General features: G+C 40.3%; 1 protein-coding gene across 1 annotated transcript in view; it reads left to right on the top strand.

The window, feature by feature from the left end:
- The window catches only part of ASB3 (ankyrin repeat and SOCS box containing 3), a 112,839-nt gene that overhangs the window by 47,237 nt on the left and 45,430 nt on the right, over positions 1-20,172 (top strand). The window contains exons 4-8 of the mRNA XM_006881016.1: positions 2,341-2,453; positions 3,556-3,691; positions 6,906-7,083; positions 10,863-11,060; positions 17,375-17,632. Coding sequence (XP_006881078.1) covers positions 2,341-2,453; positions 3,556-3,691; positions 6,906-7,083; positions 10,863-11,060; positions 17,375-17,632 — 883 coding nt within the window. The remainder of the gene's footprint in view (positions 1-2,340; positions 2,454-3,555; positions 3,692-6,905; positions 7,084-10,862; positions 11,061-17,374; positions 17,633-20,172) is intronic.

Genomic DNA, 20,172 nt, shown 5'->3' with positions numbered 1-20,172 from the left:
TCTAGAACATTGCATAATATACATTAGACACTTGGTAATGAATTGGCTAAATCAGTGAGTGAGTGTCTCATGGCAAGAGAAAACGCTGAATGTAGCCTTGAAAAGTACTTTTTTTTTTTAATCATGTTTTGCTCATGTCCATATGTTTTGTACAAACGTTGATTAACATAGTGTTTTTTTTTCCTGTGCACCGTGCTATACAGTCATTTTTATAGATTGTATACAGTTAATGACTGTTGATTGATACCTAGTGTCACCCATCTTTTCAGTCCCCATTGAATCCTTCCTGTTCCTCCAGCCCCATCGCCCACTAAACTCTACGATTCTAGTGATTCTCTCTCTTTTGTCCCTTTTCTACACCCCTTCTCCCCCTTTTGCATATTTGTACACATCCTCTTGAGAACTTAAATGGTTTAAAAAAAGAACAAAGGAAAATAGCATGTTGATGGGAGAAGTGATGAGAAATTGTTAATTTTTTCTTTTTCTGGTTGTAATTTTAGCAATACTTTACAGAAAAGTTGGATTTCCATTCATTTATTCGTTGTTCCACATTTTCCTCCCTCTCCTCCTCCCTTCCCTCTCCCCCAGCTCATTCTTTTTTAAATTTTTCCTTTATTATTGCTATTTTACCGAAAGTTTACTGAAAAGTTGGATTTTTCATTCATTCGTTGTTGCACATTTCCCTCCCTCCCCACTGTTTTCCCTCTCCCATCTCCCCAGCTTGCTCTTTTTAGTTTTTTTTTTTACCTTTTTTATTTTGAACTTAGCAAAAGTTTACAGAAAAGTTGGATTTTTCATTCATTCATTGGTGCCCATTTTCCTCCCTAGATTATTATTTTTAGGGAGTGTATTTGCATATTGAACAGTAGAGCCTAGTAGAGAAGAGGCAGTGAGAGAAATTGAGGGGATGATAGTGTAAGAAGACCACTTACAAGTGGGGAGAATATGGTGTCCAAGGTCAAGGGAGATGGGTGAAATTCCCAAAAGGGGGAAGGAACTTACTATCATGAGATTAGATATGAAAATCAAATAAAATTCCTGTACTATTTCATAACTTGTTTCCTCCAAGTTAACATTAGGATTCATGTGGTTGGGGGTTAAGTTACTGTTACTGATATGCTTGTCATTTATCAGCCTCCAGAAGTTTCTACCCTGTTTTCCTGCCTGGATAGAAGAACATAATTTTTTTTATTTTATTATTTTTGTGTGTGTGCATGTACCATCAAATCAGATCTGACTGGTACAGGAGGAGATTGTTCCTCCTTCTCCAGCAGAGCATCTGGTGGATTTGAACCATGCACCTCTGGGATTGCAGTGCACTTTCTTGCCACTTGGCCACCAGAGCTCGCCTTATTTTAAATTTTTATTGTATTATTTTTATGTGTACCGTCAAATCAGATCTGACTGTTACGGGAAGAGATTGCTCCCTCCTTCTCCAGCAGAGCATCTGGTGGATTTGAACCGCATACCTCTGGAATTACAGTGCAGCATCTTGCCACTGGGCCACCAGAGCTCCCTAGAAGAACATCATTTTAAGGAAGATTTTTGTCTAGAACAATAAAAGTAACTAAGGTGCAGAGCCTGAGCTGTTGCTCTTTCGCTTTGTCGGTGACTCTTACAGCCTGGGGCCAAATAATAATGACACGCACCTTCCACACCCTTGGAGACTCTACCTCTCCACCACTTCTTCTTCTGCCCCCTCCCACTCAGTTGCCTTCCTGAGAGTAAATGTTTGCCTTCTGCTTCCATTTCTCGTGTGCATTTTGAGTGTTCCTGAATTATCATCTTTTTTCTTTATAATATTTTTAAAATTTTATTATTGTGTGTGCGTGTGTGTGTGTACCGTCAAATCGGATCTGACTGGTACAGAAGGAGATTGTCCCTCCTTTCCCGGTAGAGCATCTGGTGGTGGATTGAACCGTATGCCTCTGGGATTGCAGTGAGCTTCTTACCACTAGGCCACTAGAGCTCCCCTCTGAGCGCAATGAGGGTTGCGGAATGGATTATATTTGGGGTTGGGGGGAGTGCGGGGGGGATTGTGTACCAATGAGGGAGTTTTTCTTTTGCTTTTCAGGGAGAGGAGCAAAGGGGGGTGGGTGTGAGGTGAGGTGGGCGGGGAGAAAGGTGCAACAATGAATGAATGGAATTCCAAAATCTCTGTAGATGTTCATTGAAATGAAAAATAAATAAATTAAAAAAATATTGAAGATAATTTTGTTTGTGTATACAAAAAATTAGGTATATGTTTATAGGTTTAGACTAAGACTAAGGCTTACATACATGCCTTTTTGCTGACACATGATTTTTTTTCTTCTTTTTTCTTTTACTACTGTATTGCAGCTGTTGAAAATGGGCAGATGGATGTGTTAAAAATGTTGCTTCGGCATGGAGCAAATGTTAATGGATCCCATTCTATGTGTAGATGGAATGCCCTGCACCAGGCTGCGTATCAGGTAATCTCTGAATTTATTCTTTCATTTCCATGTAAATTGTGTGTTTTACCCTTCTCAAATGAGTGATCTGTACAGTTTTGTGCTTCCTGCTTGCCTGTGGTTTATGGTGGCCAGTCAGTTCAGGACAGAGAGGCAGTCTAAGTGCTCATGATCATTCCAAGCCAGCCAGCTGCTCTAGCAGCTGTAGTGGGTTTGGGGCTGCAGGAATTATCCAAGTTTTTGAAACGTTGAAAGCAAAGTTAACAAACTATCAGGCTGCTTGGAGTAGAAATTGATAAAGTCCAATGGCTTACATTATTTAGAACCGTGTTTAGAAGCCGTGATAGCTCTGACTGCCTCAGCTAGCAAGCTAATTTAGCGGGCTTATAAGGATTATAATTTATAGAGGCCAGTGTTTCATATATTTATGTTTAATGAGCTAATCAAAGGTGTAGGGTCATCTGATTGTGTGGCCAGTGTTTTCCCACTGCAGTGTTGTTGTTGTTGTTCATGTTCAAGTCCAGTGTCACAGTTATTGTGCCACTCACTCCACCTTGTCCAGGGTCTTCCTCTCTTTCTCTGACCCTCTGCCTTTCCCAGTAGGATGTCTTTTTTTTTTCCCTCCTGACAACACACTCAAAGCATGTGAGGTGAAGTGTTAACATTCACCAACATTTTGAAGCTTCCTTTCATCAAAACATAAAAAGGCACAAAGAAATTAAAAGACAAAACACAACCATTTCAAAACCGGTATCTGATAAAAGACTTGTTCTAGAGTAACTAACTAACTCTTTGTTGTTGTTTGTTGTTATGTGCCGTCGAGTCGTTTGCGACTCATAGTGACCCTATGTACAACAGCCCTAAACCCTGCTCTATCCTGTGCCAATCTCATTGCCTCTGACACTCCGATCCCGATTATCCCAGTCACTGAATCAATCCACTTCTTAGAGGGTCTTCCCCTCCTGCGCTGTCCCTCCACTCTACCCAGCATGATGTCCCACTGCAATACATTTCTAAAAAGCCTTTTTTTTAAACTTGAGAAAGAGAAAAGAGAGCAATAGTAAAAAGATCATCTTTTATTTTCTTTGTTTTCTCTTACTGAAAATCTGAAACTGTGTTTCAGGAAAATGTTGAGATCATAAAGTTGCTTCTTAAAAAGGGAGTGGACAAGGAATGCCAGGATGACTTTGGGATCACGCCCTTATTTGTGGCTGCTCAGTATGGCAAGCTGGAAAGCTTGACTGCGCTTATTGCGTCAGGTAAGACGAATGTGTTAGACCTTGTACGGTTAAGGTGCTGAGTTTTAACTTCCTAAAGACTCATTCTTGACCAGATATAAACCCGCTTGTGAAATGTATTGGTTTTACTTAAATGAGAAATAAAAATAAATGCACGTTGATACGTGAGCTTGGTTACTGTGTTTGACTAACATAGTCCAATACACATGTACCGATTTATCTCCATGGAAACACAGGGGTCTGTCACTAAATGAGGTTTATTGACAAGTGGACTGATGGGCTGTCCTCCTTCAGAGGAAGCTGAGCAGTTCATAGTCTCCAGTGTACAAGAATATCTCAGGCTTAATTAGTTTATTTGAAAGCTCCTATGTGTATTACCCCTTTGAGTTGTATGTTCTTATCAATTGTGTGCTTATTTGAATAGGTTTAAAGAATGGGAGGATTTGATTATGTTAACAACAACATAAACCTATTAAAATCTCCTTCATGACCACCATGATATATTATGCATTGCCAGAGAAGATAGGGTTGAGGAGATGTTCTTACTCGATGGCATATCTGTGACTACATATTCTTCCTAAACCTTATTGGGCTTTTAAATTCTTTCCTAACACGATGTATGCAAACATGGCGCTACCTGATGAAGACAGATCACTGAGGATGGGGGAGGGCGTGAGAGGACAACAGGACACACACACGGACGACGGGACAGACTACCAGAGTGGCAGTGATTTTGTTGTTTCTGTTTTAAATTTTGCCTTTTTAAAAAAGTACCCTTAAATGTACAAATAAAAATCTATGTAGACAGAAGAACATGCATTTTCTTATTTCTACTTTCTCCCTATGTTACCTGATGAGATGACATAGTAAAATAAACAAACATCCATTAAGTGCCAGTTTAAGGTATCTGTTATAGTCAGTATTGTGACTATAAATCTTGGAGCTGAGAGGATCTCCAAAATCAGTTAATTAGATGAGCATTTTTTAGATTAAAAATCCCAAGTCCTAAGATATTAAGAAGTGCCTTTCCAGAGATCCAGAAATTATTTCCTGGCAGAATTAAGGTTTGGATCTAACTTTTTTATTTCCAGTCTTCCTCCTCCTACTATTAGGTATATTCTTGAAGTCTGTCCTAATTTAGTTTATAACTTCTAGTCCCTTAAGTTCCAGTTGTTGTTGGAATGTGTTGTCAAGTTGAAAAGATCAAGGTTTAGATAAAATGCACTTTAATATTTAAACTGACATTGTTGCTCTTTTGCACTTTAAAGAGATCCTTGACAGCACTATTTCCCTATGCAACACATCTTTTTGATTCTTTGACTGATGCTATCATGGGTGCTGATTGTAGATCCAGGTAAGCCTAATTCTACTTACTAATGTTGGCCTAGTGGCAGGAAGCTGCACGGTAATCCTGAAGGCACGAGGTTCGAATCCACCAGCTGCTCCATGGGAGAAGCATGGTCAGCCTCCTCTTGTGCGATTAACTGCCTCTGAAAACCCGGAGGGTTAGCTGTGGGTTGCTTCCGACTCTGTGGTACAAACTACCACCACCACCACCTAACTAATAGTTAGACTGACGTAAGTTAAACTGTGCGTTAAGTGCTCTTTCCTTGTGCTGAACACTGGCGTGCTAAGCACCTCTTTTGCTTTGTCCTTTTTTGGTGCCCCCCCAACTAGAAAAGTATGTGTGTTACATAACTCGTATGTTGCACTTGTTCGTGTGTAACATTACTTTTCAACTTTTTGTGCTTTCTTTTTTTTTTTTAAAGTGGAATCCTTCACGAATTTGCACGTCATCCTTACACAGGGGCTGTGCTGATCTCTGTATTGTTTCAGTTGTAGAACGTGTGCTGTTGAAGCAAGCACTTCCCAACTTCATAAAGGGTTTCTTTTCCCCTATCATTTTTCCTACCCTTTCATCTCTAGTCCTTATTTTTCCTGGTACTTTGAAATTGTTGTGTTGTTGTTGTTGTATATTCTCGAGTTGGAACCGACCCATAGCTGACCCTCCAGGGGGTTTTCAGAAGCACTTAATCGCAGAGGAGTAAAGTAGTGGCCTCAAACCATGTGCCTTCAGGATTGCAGTGCAGCTTCTTGCCACTAGGCCGCCGGAGTTTGCTTTGAAATTACCAGTCAAAATAAAGCATTGATTTAAAGCCACGTGAAGCAGAGCGGCTTGTTTTGTGAGCTGATCCCTTCTTGGTAATGTGTTCACTCTCCCGAGTCTGGCAGAATACAAAGCAGCTGCTTCGGTTGAACCAGGAAGATTTAAGTGGTCTAGACAAGTTGAATGCCCATCTGAGATTTCACAAGTTCCTGTAAATGGAAATTTACCATTTGTGTTTTAGATAATCTTTACCCATCTTAGGGCTTTGGTTAATTTATGCAATTGTTAACAAATAAATTGTTTCCTCCTTGGTAATTATTTTCCCACTGGGATAGATTGTAGAATATGTGAATATTCCACGGTAATATATAATAATGCCAGACTTAACATAACATGTTCTTTGTCACTAAGGCATCTTTGAGATGTCTGCTTTTTTTAAAAAAGCTTTACAAAAATTCAAGTCTTTTTCAGCTTTTCAGATCTTTACATACTGATGTTTAAATAACTTGCCAGAAGGTACACTTTTTAAAATCTACTCACTCTTTTATGTAGACTTTTTCCGTTTTATTGTGGACTTTCATTTTTTAAAAGAATTTGTTAATCATTCGTCCATAGAGGAGTAAGGACCCTCTTCAGACCTAGCGACAATATGTCTTATCTGCTAGTAGTTATTATTTTCATAAACTTTAGGCTGAAATAAGGCGTTGCTTCTATAAAGTGTCCTAATTTGGTATTCTAACTTTTTTAGTAATTATCATGAACTTGATTTATAGTTGATGATTTCCATTTTTCCTTTTCAAACAATTGCTTATTAGATTCATAGCATGCTAGTAATTAAGGAAGGGATTAGAATGAAATGAATCCTTCATTAAATTGGATTTCTTTTATTTTAAAAATGCATTACGATTTATTAGCCACTTGTTTTTTTTTTTTGACAACATAAAAGCAAAACCAGTTTAAGTGATTATTAACAAATTAACAAAAGAAATATGTTTATTTCAGAATATCCACTGAGAGAGACACCTATTGTGCTGTGAAACCTTTTTATGCTTTGAAACCTGTGTTCTTTATTATGGTCTTTTGCTGCATAAATGAGGATTACTTGTTAAACCCTTTGTTTTCTCTTAGGTGCCAATGTCAACTGCCAAGCCTTGGACAAAGCTACCCCATTATTCATTGCTTCTCAGGAGGGTCACCTAAAATGCGTGGAACTTCTGCTGTCCAGCAAGGCAGATCCTAATCTTTATTGTAATGAGGACAATTGGCAGTTACCTATTCACGCAGCTGCACAAATGGGCCATGCAAAGTAAGTGTTAAAAAATTACCTCACAGTCAAGAGTTAATAAATACTCTGGGCCAACCCTTTTACCTCCAGGCAAAAAAAAATCTTGTTACTCTCTTCCCAACCAATTAGCTGACTGACTGATTCACCCCTAATCTGTGTCCTGTGTCTGTCCAGCTCATCTTAGTCTTCTACCTTTGGTATGAGCTAGAGTGGCTAGTTGTGTGTACCGTTGGGTCAGAACCGACTCATACTTGACCCTCCAGTGGGTTTTCAGAGGCCGTTAATCCCGAGAGGCGGTCTCCCATCTTTCACTGCCTGGAGAAGCTCGGGAATTCATACCATGTGCTTTTGGGTTGGCAGCCCACCTCCTTAATACTGAGTCACCAGAGCTCCCAGCATGACTAGAGGTGGGGTTAATACCAGGAAATCTTTCAGTCGGAAGAATCTTCTTCTGGTTTCTGTAGTTATGGCCACAATCTCCTCTTTCTTCCCAACTTTAACCTCATTGTCTTAATGTGGCCGTCTGACTGCTTTCTTACTTCGTTTACTTTCCTGGCCCTGGAATGGTTTTGCATTTCTAACCACTATTAGAATCCAGTCTTTATTTGGCATGTGCTGGGTAGCCCTTCCGTCTTAAACCCTTTGACGGTGCATCTCTAGTTTCAAGTTCAAGTCAACATTTTCCCTTGCCTCTTTTATTATTCATTATGAGCTAAAAGGTCCCATGAAATTACTGGAGAGAGACCTAAGTAAAATTTGAACTCCTTGAAATTGGGATTTCTAATATTATTAGGAGCTGTGCTGGCCTAGTGGTCAGAAGCTGGGCTGCAGTCCCACACGTGGTTCGAATCCACCGGCTGCTCCATGGGAGAAGCATGAGCCTGTGCAATTAACTGCCTCTGAAACCCTGCTGGAGGGTCAGCGCTGAGTCTGTGCTGACTCGATGACACACCACCACCACAACAGTACTGTTGCAGGGCATTCTGGTGGCCTGGTGGGAATGAACTGTGCTGTATTGCCTGTTAATGTCTGGAAAAACAATGTGATCTGTAAACTTTCACTCAAATAAAACAAGATTTAAAAATACATTTTTCTAAAAAAAGGATACAATTCTAAAACCTAATTATTAAATATTTTCTTTTTTAATTGTGATTTAACCCGAGGTACATGGTTCAAACGCACTAGCTGCTCCACAGGAGAAGGATGGACAGCCTCCTCCCATGTGATTTACTGCCTCTGAAACCCTGCTGGAGGGTCAGCTCTGAGTTGGTTCCAGCTCGATGGTGCACAGCAGCAACAGCAATAATATTGTTAGAACAGAGTATATTATTACGAGGCACGATTGAGCTACTTCCTATTCCTGGGCTGCCCCCTTGTGACAGAGTCGAATTGTCCCATAAAGTTTTCCCCATTGCAGCCTTTAACGAAGGGAGCTCTGTTGGTCTCGTGGTCAGGAGTTGCACTGACCAGCCCAAAGGCCCTCAGCTCGAACCCCCCAGCTGCTCCGAGAGGGAAAGATGGGCAGAGGAGTTAGTGCCAGCTCGATGGCACACACCCACAACCGACGACAGGCTTTACATAAAGTGGACATCGAATAGCTTCTACAGATTCATTGTTTCAATTCTGTGGCATTTTAATTCTAGAAGAAAAGTCATCATTTTATAGTAATATTTTGTGTCTGTAGCTGACCCTCCACTAGGTTTTCAGAGGCTGTAAATTGCCCGGGAGGAGATTGCCCATCTTTGTCCTATGTAATAGCCGGTGGATTTGAACTGTCAGAAAGACATAAACCCTTGGGTTAGCGGTGCATTCTGCCGTGGACTGCACCAGCAGAAGTCCCTGTAGGATGTTTTGGGGTTTGTTTTGTTTTTTTTAATAGGAAGCTTTATGTAAGGAGCTTTGGTGGCTTACTCTGTAGGATGTTGCACTACCAACCCAAAAGTTGGTGCCTCTCTGGCGGTTCGAACCCATCAGGAGGTCCGTGGGAGAAGAGCCGGGACTGCTTCAGAGACCAGCTGCCCAGCTCTGAGTCTGCTAGGACTTCAACTGTTTAGTGCAGGAGGGAAGCAAGGTCTGCAATTTGGTGATTGTTGCCACTAGGTGGCACTTGATTTGACCATTTCCTCAAATGTAGCTGTTTGTCACTTTTGGAATAGTGATTTTTTTTTTAAACATTTTTATTGATAAAACAAATATATATATACTAAATTTAAGAGATGTTAAGAAAACGTTTAGTGTGATTGGGGAGGTGAGGGAGGAAATTTTGCAATGATGAATGTTTTCTTTAGGAAAAGTAAACTGCGGGTTTAGGGAAGAAAATACAACAATGAATGAGTGAATGAATGAATGAAAGAATGAAAGAAAATCCAACTTTTCTGTAAAATTTTGTTTAAAATCACAATTAAAAAAGCATTTAACAAAAGGTTGTTGAATTTTATACTTTTTAAAAAAATGTAGTTGTAAATCTTGTTTAATTTGAATGAAAGTTTACAGATAACATTTTTTTTCAGACATTCCTAGGCAATGCAGTTAACTTATTACAATGTCTAAGCAAACCCTTGCATTTAAACTGTTGTGTACCATTGAATTTGAATCAACCCATAGCTGACCCTTCAGCATGTTTTCAGACTCAGTTAATCTCACGGGAGGAGACTGCAGATCTTTCTCCTGCAGAGCAGCTGGTGGATTCAAACTGCATACCTTTGAGTTGGTGCTGCAACTCTTTTCCTTAAGCCACCAATGCTTCCTGCTTTTAAAGAGTTCATATTATTTTCAGAAAATAGAATATTATTAATAACATAAGGAGAAATTCTGGTATCTTCTGTGTTTTAGTTATCTAAGACTATTAAAATGTAGACAAAGTGGAGGCTTTCACAAATGAGAATTTGTTCTTTTACCAGTTGAGGAGTGTGGACGTTCAAACTGAAGGTGCTGCCTCTAGGAGAAGGCCCACTCTCTCTGCAGACTGTGACAGAAAGTCCTCCTTACCTACGGGCCCAGTGTGTCCTGGAGACCTCCTTCTGTTCTGGGCTTCGGTCTGGAAACTGCAGTCTCCTCCTAGTGATGATTACTGGTTGGCTCATCACCCACCCCTTCTCAGGCTTATTTCTCTCCGCTTTTACCTCAGAGGAGATAAAGGGTCATACTGGCCACACCAAGGCAAATTCTCTCAACTCTCAGATTAAGGTTGTGTGAAAGCAGGGTGTGGTGCATTTCACACCTAATACTCCTATAGTTGTTTGGTTTATCAGGATTATTATGTAGCTTGCACATTATATCATTATACATGTGTATATATGTATTTTGGGGGCCACAAAACAATTCACTACATGACTTTCCTGATGAAAAGACAGTTCTTCATTTTGTGTCATTCATCATCTTTAAAAATGCTTAATGATTAGAAAAATGAAACTTGGGACTTGAAAGAGAAGAGTGTTTTCTCGAGGCAAGTTTATGTGTAGTGCACTGACATTTTAAATGCTGTTGGTGGGAAGACAAAGAACTCGTGAAGAATAGAAAGGGAAACGTAGAATTACTTTATCTGTTGTTGAATACCATCAAGTCAGAACCAGTACTTGGCTTATATAATTTTATTTTAGATAATTAGGACTCGATATATTAAGCAACAGTGAATAACATTTTGCACTAATGATGTAGCATTCTGTAATTTTGATGTAGGTAGAAGATTCACTGGAGATAGAATTCTCAGAATCCGTCAGTGATAATTAAGATAACTGGTGGTAGAAAGGTTTACCTGTACATGTAAATCATGAACAGCTTCTGGGTTTGTGTATTTGCAGGGTCTTGGAATTGTTAATACCTGTTACTCACCGGGCCTGTGACACGGAGCCTGATCAAGTGAGCCCTGTTTACTCAGCTGTGTACGGAGGGCATGAAGATTGCCTAGAAGTCCTGCTCCAGAATGGCTACAGCCCTGATGCCCAGATGTGTCTCGTCTTTGGCGTCAATTCCCCCATGTGTATGGCGTTCCAGAAAGAGTATGTATATTTGCTATGTTTTTATTATTTCTTGTTGTACTTATGTGGGAATCCTTGTGTGGTGGGAATGGTTAAGTGCTTGACTACCCAGAGGTGCTGAGGAGGACAGGCCTGGCGGTCTGGTTCTGAACGGTCACAGCTGAGAAGACTTGACACAGCTCCTCCTGCACACACGGGGCTGCCATGAATTCACACTCACTCCGGTTTACTAACCACCACAGCAGCTTTGGAGAGTGATTCCCAAGTGACGTCCTCTCATGATGAAGCTAAGTATCTTTGGCAGTGCTAAATTGTTAATACAGAAAACAGAGAAATAGGTTAATAGTTCAGTAAAGCTGTAAAAATGAGGTAATACTACGGTTTCCCCCCCTTCCCTCTATAGATCTTAATTACATTTTTTTTTTTTATGGTGAGAAAAATTTATTACATTTAGAATTAGCCCGCTGGACTCAGTTTAGATGATCCCAATTTTGTTGGCAACATCCAAAGCATCATAATCAGGAGCAAGTTGAACATAGGCCTTCTTCTCTCCATCAGGCCTAATCAAAGTGTTGACCTTAGCCACATCAATGCCATAGAGCTTCTTTACAGCTTGTTTAATTTGGTGCTTGTTGACCTTGACATCCACAATGAACACAAGTGTGTTGTTATCTTCTATCTTCTTCATGGCTGACTCAGTGGTCAGGGGAAATTTGATGATGGCAGAGTGGTCAAGCTTGTTTCTCCTGGGGGCGCTCTTCCAGGGGTATTTGGGCTGCCGTCGGGGGCTCAGCATCTTAGGCAGCCGGAACGTGGGTGACGTGCAGATCTTCTTTTTTTTTGGCTGTGGACGCCCTTCAGGACGCCTTCTTGGCCTTTAATGCCTTTGCTTTGGCTTCAGTTTTGGGAGGGGCAGGGGCTTCCTTCTTCGCTTTCGGCGCCATCTTCGTAGAAAGGCTGAATTACATTTTTAAAGTACTAGTTTTAGGAAATACTTTCAGTCTATTAAAAGTAGGAACAGTTATTTTATGATAGTCTTCCAAACAGCTTAAGGATTACAAATAGAACTTTTCATTAAGTAAAGCAGTGACTATTTTTGGCTGTTATTTATCATTTGAAATGCATATTTAAAAGATACGTTCAGTGCCTAGGATAACACTTTAATATTGTGGGCTTTACTGCATTTGTAAGGCATTTGGTGTGCAGTACTTCTTTGTGTAATTAAGTTTAGGAAAAATGTAAATATTTGTTCTACCAGTGGGCCATGATTCCATGGGGTAAAAAAATAGGAATGAAGACTTGCTGCGGCTTTCCTGGTTTCTGACCAGCTGCTTGTGTATGAGAGAGCCTTTTATGGATTGAATTTGTCCCCATCACATATGTGTCCTTTTGTCTGGGTCGTGATTCTCAGTGGGTGATCAGCATTGTGGAATGGTGTGATCATCCTCTGTAGTATGGGCGAGAGTGATAAGGAGGTTAGGTTGGATGCAACATCATCACCCAAGTCCCAGCCTTGCTGTCTTGTAAGGAGAGTTTCCCTGAGCTGTGATTTGCATTATCTTTTATCTTACAAGAGTTAAAAAGAGTGAGAAGTTAGCAGAAAAGGAAGGATCTCTTACCACATAGGAAGAACTAGGTGGAGTGTGCCCTGTGGACCCGGGCTCCTTGAACTGAGAGTCTTTTAGTCCAGGGGGACCCAGGAGGAAGACGTCCAGCTCTGTGGAGATCATACAGAAACAAAAGCTAAAAAAGACAAAGATACCTTCCTAGAGCTAACAGAGAGAGGAAATCTTACCCTAGAGCTGTCATGGTAAGTATGGACTTCTAAACTACGAGAAAATAAATTTCCATTTGTTAAAGCCATTCACTTGTGATATTTCCATTATAGCAGCAGATAAGTAAGATAGATGCCTACGTTTTTGTAAGAGAGAATAGGAATAAGGCTATTTGTCAAAACAGTCATATCAAGTTGTATCTGTGATCTCTTTAATAATGGAGTATGTCTAGTTTTTAATGCTAACTGGTTGCAGGCAAACCTAAAATTGTATTCATTTTCTTGTAAGTTATTTTAAATATTTCTTGGAGGCTTATATACTAACCTTTTCAGTTGTTATCATTCATTTAATCATATATGAAATGTGAACCTTTGCTGTGTGTAAAAATGTGGTCGTTGCTGCCTGGTGGAGTCGAGCTGGTTCTGACTTGTAGTGATCCTTTGTGTTAAGGGACAGACACACTGCTCAGTCCTGCCCTGACTCACAGTCACTGCTGCACTGGAAGCCATCGTTCATCCAGTGTGTTGAGGACCTTTATTGCTGATCTGCTTGACCCAGTATGATCTCCCTCTCTAGGGACGGGTCCTATCTCGTACCAGATGCCTAGCTGATATATGAGATACAGCTTCCTCTCTTCACTTCGAAGGATGTAAAATAATAACCATCTTATTTATCCTGAACTTAAGCTCCCAGACATACTCCCCACCCCAGACTTAAATGTCTCTTTATTGCAGTTCTGTAGATTTCAGGGGAGCCTCGAGCCCCACCAAGCACATACACAAGAAACTCCACACTAATTGCAAGAAGACGAGTCTTATTGTGAGCCTCCGAGAACTTTCCCACCAAGTTCTCACAGTTCTCAGAACAAAAGTAGCTCCTTGCCACTGCTTGTGCACAGACCCTTATTACACTATGGGCCTGTGTGGTTACACACAAACCAGTAATTCAGCACAGCACTACTGCACCAGGCCTGCATTTTACACTGAGTTTGTGGGGATGTCATTAATGAAAAATTTCTTTGCAGAAATTGCATCATATCATAGAATGTCATGGAATACTCCTTTAAGATTTATCTTTCTAAATGGAAGACCACTATTTTCAGTAAGGCGGTGTTGATGGTTTTTTAAAATTGCTTTTATCAGTACTACATCTAACATCTGTATTTCTGGCTTGTCTGTGTGTGCATGCATGTGTGTCTTATCTGTCTGTATCTTTCTCTCGATGTAGTGCATAATATATCAGGTTACAAGCTGCTAACCATAGAATCCAACCACAGTTTGCATCCATCAGTCCCTTCATGAGAAGGATGAGTAGAGTCCTCTCGAAGATTTATAGCCCAGGAAACCTGATGGTGAATGTGGTTACCTGTGGTTGATTTACTTCTCCTAGCTGCTGAGCTATGAGAGAGAGAGAGAGAAAAAAAAAAGAAAAAGTGTTAGCTCAGTGTTGCTAAGAAATTCTTCAGAAGCCTAGATGGAATAAGCTCACGACAGTCTCTTTCTCACTGTTTACAATTAAAACTGTTCAAAATACCAGAGCTCTGAGTCCTCTGTAATGTAACCAGAAGCAGACATAGCATGAAAATACTTACCTGGAGGAGTGACGTGTGTGGAAGTGACTGTCATTTTCTTTTTAACATCTTCGTTGATTCATGATGTGACCCTGAGGACAGCCTTAGTCATGAGTTGAGTCTCAGCAGTAGCATCAGCAGCTAATACCTCAGAAGAAACCTCATTTTTTTTTGTCTTACAAATCAGATACAGAGAACCCTAGAAACCCTGGAGATAGAGGTGAAGTAGCTCCCCTCATTCTGCATGTGAACCTGCATCTGCCACCAGCTCACCACAACCTTTGAAAGCTCTGGCCTTCACTGTGCCAGTATTTGTGGGAACGACACAGCTCTGGGGACATTGTGTCCTGTAAGCTCAATGTGAGCTGAGATCAGCTTGATAGCCGTTATCCATCTCTCTGTATGGTGCATTTATATAAGTTGGCGTCTGGCTGTTAGCTTGTATGTCAGTCAGTATAAATGTAATGTGGAAATCATTTAGATGATTGGGAGGCTCTGTACAAAAACTTGCTGAAGAAGCCAGAAAACTTAGATTCTCTTAGTAGACTTTATGTTCCTAAGTTCATCAAGAGCAAAATAAAACCAGATCCTAAGGAAAAAGAGAAATCAAGGATGAAACCCAGTGCAACAGTGGTTAGCTTTTTTTGTCATATTTTTTCAATAGAAGAGTATCTTAAGATTTATCTTCAGTAGAATCACATACCTAAAAATGAATTTCATTCGTTAGAATTAACATTCAGATAACAAAGATAATCAAGTATCTATTTAAATTAAGAAGAACTATTTCTTGTTAAACGGTTTATTATTGAAATAGTGCCTCAACTTCTTTATCTCATTTACTGGTTAATAATAAAAATTTTATTTTTTGCTTTCAGAAGTGGTTCCAAGGGAGTTGAAAGACTCCACTTTCTAAAACTAAATATTTTCTGTTTGGAGTTTTACAGATTTGGTTACGGATAATGAAGTTAGTGGTGTAAATTTTGAAATGGTATTTTTTTAATTGCTTGACATGTTGTTACAGGAATTTGGTGTACATTTATTATATAAAAAGATACTCAATAGTAACTTGATTTGCGGTATTAGTGAGTCACAGTCTTATATCTTCTCGTTTGTAATGTTGTTATTTACCATGGAGTTGGAGGCTGGAAATCACGCCCGAGGAGACTGCCTACCTTTCTCCTGCAAAGCAGCTGGTAGATTCGAACGACTTGTCCTTGGGTTTGGAGGTGCAACTCTTTACCCACTAGGCCACTAGATATTTTCTAATACTTTTTTGAGATCTGTAAATTCACTGTATGTGGGACTTCTTACACTATTGGCCTGCTATCTCCTAAGAGAATTCCTTCCTTTAATAGATGGGACCATTCATGTAAAAAAGTAATGAAAATAGTAAATATAAACAATGTCTCTGCCCTTCAAGTTTTCTTCCATTTTTATTATGCAGTCTATTTGATTTTTTTAGGCCAGGATCAGCTTTCTGGAACATTTTTTGCTGGCAATCCCTTTGAGAAGCTGAGCTTCCATTTGAAGCAGTGACCTTTAACCCTTCCCACTACTCCGAGTCTTATAGGAAAGATGTCTCCTCCACCGTACTGAGCAGAAGCAAAAGCAGTATCTGCCCTTTGGGACAAAAAAGTGAACAGCTGCAGGAACATGCAGACAGGCTTTCACAGGCACAGTGGAGCTATTCAGCTCAAATGAGAAAATGGAAGAAAAAGATGCCTTTAGCAGGAATGGGTGAAAGCAGAAGGAACCTGAGAGATTTCAGGACAGTTCACGTGAATATTCATGTATTTTATCTGTGGCAGTAAGAGGGGAACTAGGGCTTAGCTGACCTGATTTTATCTAATGATACTGATCTTTTTTATTTCTTGCATTGTTTGTTCTCATTTTTATTTGAGAGGTTTACAAATTATATTGATTTTAAAAAATATATATATTTTGTTTTTAATATTAATTATACTTTATTAATGCAGTTAATCATAATGTCTTATAATCCCTTGGAGGCAAGGATTCTGAAGCTTCATCTGACATACTTTGGACATGGTGCAAGGAGGGATTAGTCCTTGGAGAGGGACGTCATACTTGGGAGGGTGGAGGGACAGCACAGGAGAGGAAGACCCTCAGTGAGGTGATTGATTCAACTGACTGAGGTAATGGGGGTAGGTGAGAGACAGTGAGGTTGGCTCAGGATAGAGCAGCATTCAGAGCTGTTGTGGATTGGGTTTCTATGAGTCATAGTCTCCTCGGTGGCACACAACAACAACAACAACAACAACAACAACATTGCTAAGGAGAAATGATGTCTCTGAGAGTCTTGGAATGAGTCATCTGTCTTTAGAGCCTGTTTGGCAAGTACGTTATGTTAGAGATACTTAATTATACCAAAAAAAGTCAGTTTTTGAGACAATTTCTATATGTCAACAATAATTTTAAAAATGACACATTTACTTTAAAGGAGCCACCTAAAGTTTACCGAAGTCTTGGTGGTGCAGCCCGCAGGGCACTGCCCTGCTTGCCCAGTGGTGACATCTACCTCTCCGGTGGTTCAAATTCACCAGCCACTCCTTGGGAGAAAGATTGTGAGTGTAGTACTTGTTCATAGTTGAACATGAAGAAATTAAAAACTTAATGCTGTCAACTTGAAGTCGACCCTCTAGTGGTTTCTCAGAGACTGTAAGTTACATGACGGGAGATTACCCATCTTTTTTTAAGAAGTAAGAATTCTCCTTAAAAAGATCCTACGCGCGCACATGCACCCACACACCCACCCACCCACCCACCCACCCAATAGCAATGTGAAGGAGAATGTAAAGTGAAATATAAATACCTCCTTGTCCTCCAGTCTCACCTCCCACTCTCTTATCCACTGCTGTTCTTTCCCATTGTTGACCAGGGTGACCGTTTATCAGGAGAATATTTTATGTCACATTCTAACCTCTTGTTTTTTTGTTTTGTTTTTTATTTACACATGTAATCTGGTGGAACAGCTGTGAGGCCCTTGGGATTGTGAATATTCTTTTGAAGTATGGATCCCAGCTAAATGAACTGCGTTTAGCCTGCTGCCTGAACTTTGAGAAGTTTTCGGTCTTCCGCTACTTTTTGAAGAAAGGTTGCCCCTTGACAGGGTGGAGCCATTTATCTGAATTCATAAATCACGCGGTTGAAGCCCAAGGACGCTACAAGGAATGGCTGCCTCATCTCCTGCTCGCTGGGTTTGACCCACTGAATCTACTGTGCAGCTCTTGGTAAGAAGTCGGACTGCAGAGGATTTTAGCCTTTTGATGGGAATGCACTGCCTTTGATTGACCTTGATTTCTTAGAGCCCTGTGTTTGGCAAAGGTTGTGTGTGTGTTGACTGTGATGACTGGTTGAGGATGAAGGAGTTGGAGCTGCTAACAGTGAGCTTGAGTGTCAGGTATGGTCCTGGGGAGAGGTTAGAGGGAGCTGGAAGGAGATGGGAAGGGATGAGTCCCTGGGAGCTGTTCTTGGAGGGCCATCCTACCCATGTACTCTAAATGCACTTCACGTGCACAGGAGGAGGAAGCATTGAAGCCGCTTTGGAGATTTCCATCATTCCTAACTCAACTCGATTGAAAACTCCTGCCTGGCAATGTCTTTTCCAATTAAAATTTGTCATGTACATAGCTTGGTCACTTCCCATCATTCTCCTAGAATGGCAGTCCTCTACTAGTGAGAATGTTGATGTTCAGTCAGGATTCCTCTTGAGCAAGGAGAGGAAGACTGTCCCTGCCAGCCTCCAGCCTTGGAAAAAGTTGTTACTGTGCAGCAGATAAAGCGGAGAAGGTAAATGTGGCAGCGATAGAGCTCGCAACGGGGTAACTCGATTCCAGAAAGAAAATAGAGGGTTTGTGTGTTTTATAGACATTCTTCTGTGAAACTTCTAGACGACTTCCTCTTGGGATTTTGAAACTAGTGTTCACAAAAATAACGGTTTGACAAGTACTGAGATAATGTATTTCAGCAGGAAAGTTCTTTGGTTTCTTGTTGTGTTGAACATTTCTCTTTTTTTAAAAAAAATTTTTATTATTCTTGTGTGAGTGTACCGTCAAATCATATCTGACTGGTACAGGGGGAGATTGTCCCTCCTTCCCCGGCAGAGCATCTGGTGGATTTGAACCGTGCACCTCTGGGATTGTAGTTGCAGTTCCTTGCCACTAGGCCACCAGAGCTCCCCTTAAACATCTCTTTTTAAAAGCGGTCCTCTTTGCAGGCGAGGCGTGTCGCAGACTAGGCCCCACCTGGTAGAATGTCTCAGGAACAGATTTTTTTCTTGACAGTATCCCACTTTCTTTGTATGTGTCTCTATTATTATTACATGGATTGCAGGAATTTTTACAAAGCATAAAGTATATATTTGAAACTGCCATCTCTTTTTGAAATAGCGTAAGTAACTTGAGTATTTCACATGTGTGGTTTATAAGGAAAAATTTCTTTCTGGTAGATGATTTGGAGAGTGTAGAAGTAAGAGCAAAGTTGATACATGTGTTCAGATTGCCCGCTTACTCTTGGTCTGTGGTTTACAGCAGGCTGCATCCCTGGTGATGTCTTCCCCTTTTCTCAGCAGCCAGTCAATAGATACTTTTCAGTTCAGTTTAGTTTTATAGGTAATTGAATGAAATAAAAATATGATTGAATATTTATTGAGAATGTGGATTTGTTTTTGGAGAAATTTTGTGATTTGAACGAAAGTTTACAAAGAGAATTAGCTTTCCCATTCAACCAATCATCACATTTGGTTTTATAACATGAATTACAATACATATGGTATAGTTGTTCTCCTCTTTCCCTGTAATTCATACTGCCATTAAGCCTTCTGTCCTGCCTTTCTTGGTCTTCTTTCTTCCTTGGGCAGATGCTGCTGTTTTGACCTTAGGTGTTTAGTTATTCTCAGGAGTGAACCACATCCCTGATCTGAGTGATCGCCTCGTAGGTCTGTCTGTCATATGGATGAAAGCTGAGCCATGAGGGTGAGCTTTGTTTTAGGTTCAAATGGGAAGACTAAGGACCGTACGCTTGGGGGTACCACCAGTCTCTGTTGGACCAGTAAGTCTAACTTTTGTTTAAAATGATTTATGAGTTTTTTTTTTGTTTTGGTTTTTTTTTCTTTTCTTTTTGTTATTATTGTGCCACATTGCCTCCCTGACTCGATCCAGGATCTTGTACTGACCCTTTTAGCGTGGTCAGCCATGGTAGACAGTAGCCAGGTACCATCTAGCTCTCCTGGTCTCGGGTCCGTAAGAAAGTTGAGACCATTAGTCTTTGGAGTGGTTGATTTACTTCTTCTTTGTTTTCTTTTCTCTTTCTTCTTGGGCTGGGAGAGAATGAACAGTGGCTGCATTTTAGATGACTGCTCACAAACTTTTAAGACCCTAATTGCCAGTCACGAAAGCAGAATGTAGAACATTGTGGGCTGTGTTATGACCTTGATGTTGCCCAAGAATATGGTGCAGAGGACCCAGGATCAGCGGCTCGTTCTCTCAGAGGGTTTGATTATGAGGAAGAACTTTACAGAGCTTTGCCCCTGTTGCTTCTCCTATGTACATGAATTGAGTTATAACTTATTATGATAAGAGTATGGACATATCACCTACCCAACCCTGGTATCAACAGAGATGTAGTCCTTTCCACCTGGCCATGTCTGCTTGTCTAGCCTTCTGCCCATATGTCTACTAGCAGAGGAACATGTATTATCATTAATACTGCAAGGTTATGTACGCAGTAGTTATAATCCTTGTTGACTATATTTCTTTCTTTTTTTTTTTTT

The sequence above is a fragment of the Elephantulus edwardii genome, unplaced genomic scaffold, assembly GCF_000299155.1.
Source record: "Elephantulus edwardii isolate Elephantulus edwardi_28Jun2011 unplaced genomic scaffold, EleEdw1.0 scaffold00011, whole genome shotgun sequence".
NCBI classification, from domain to species: Eukaryota; Metazoa; Chordata; class Mammalia; order Macroscelidea; family Macroscelididae; genus Elephantulus; species Elephantulus edwardii.
This window is presented reverse-complemented; position numbering and strand designations above follow the sequence as displayed.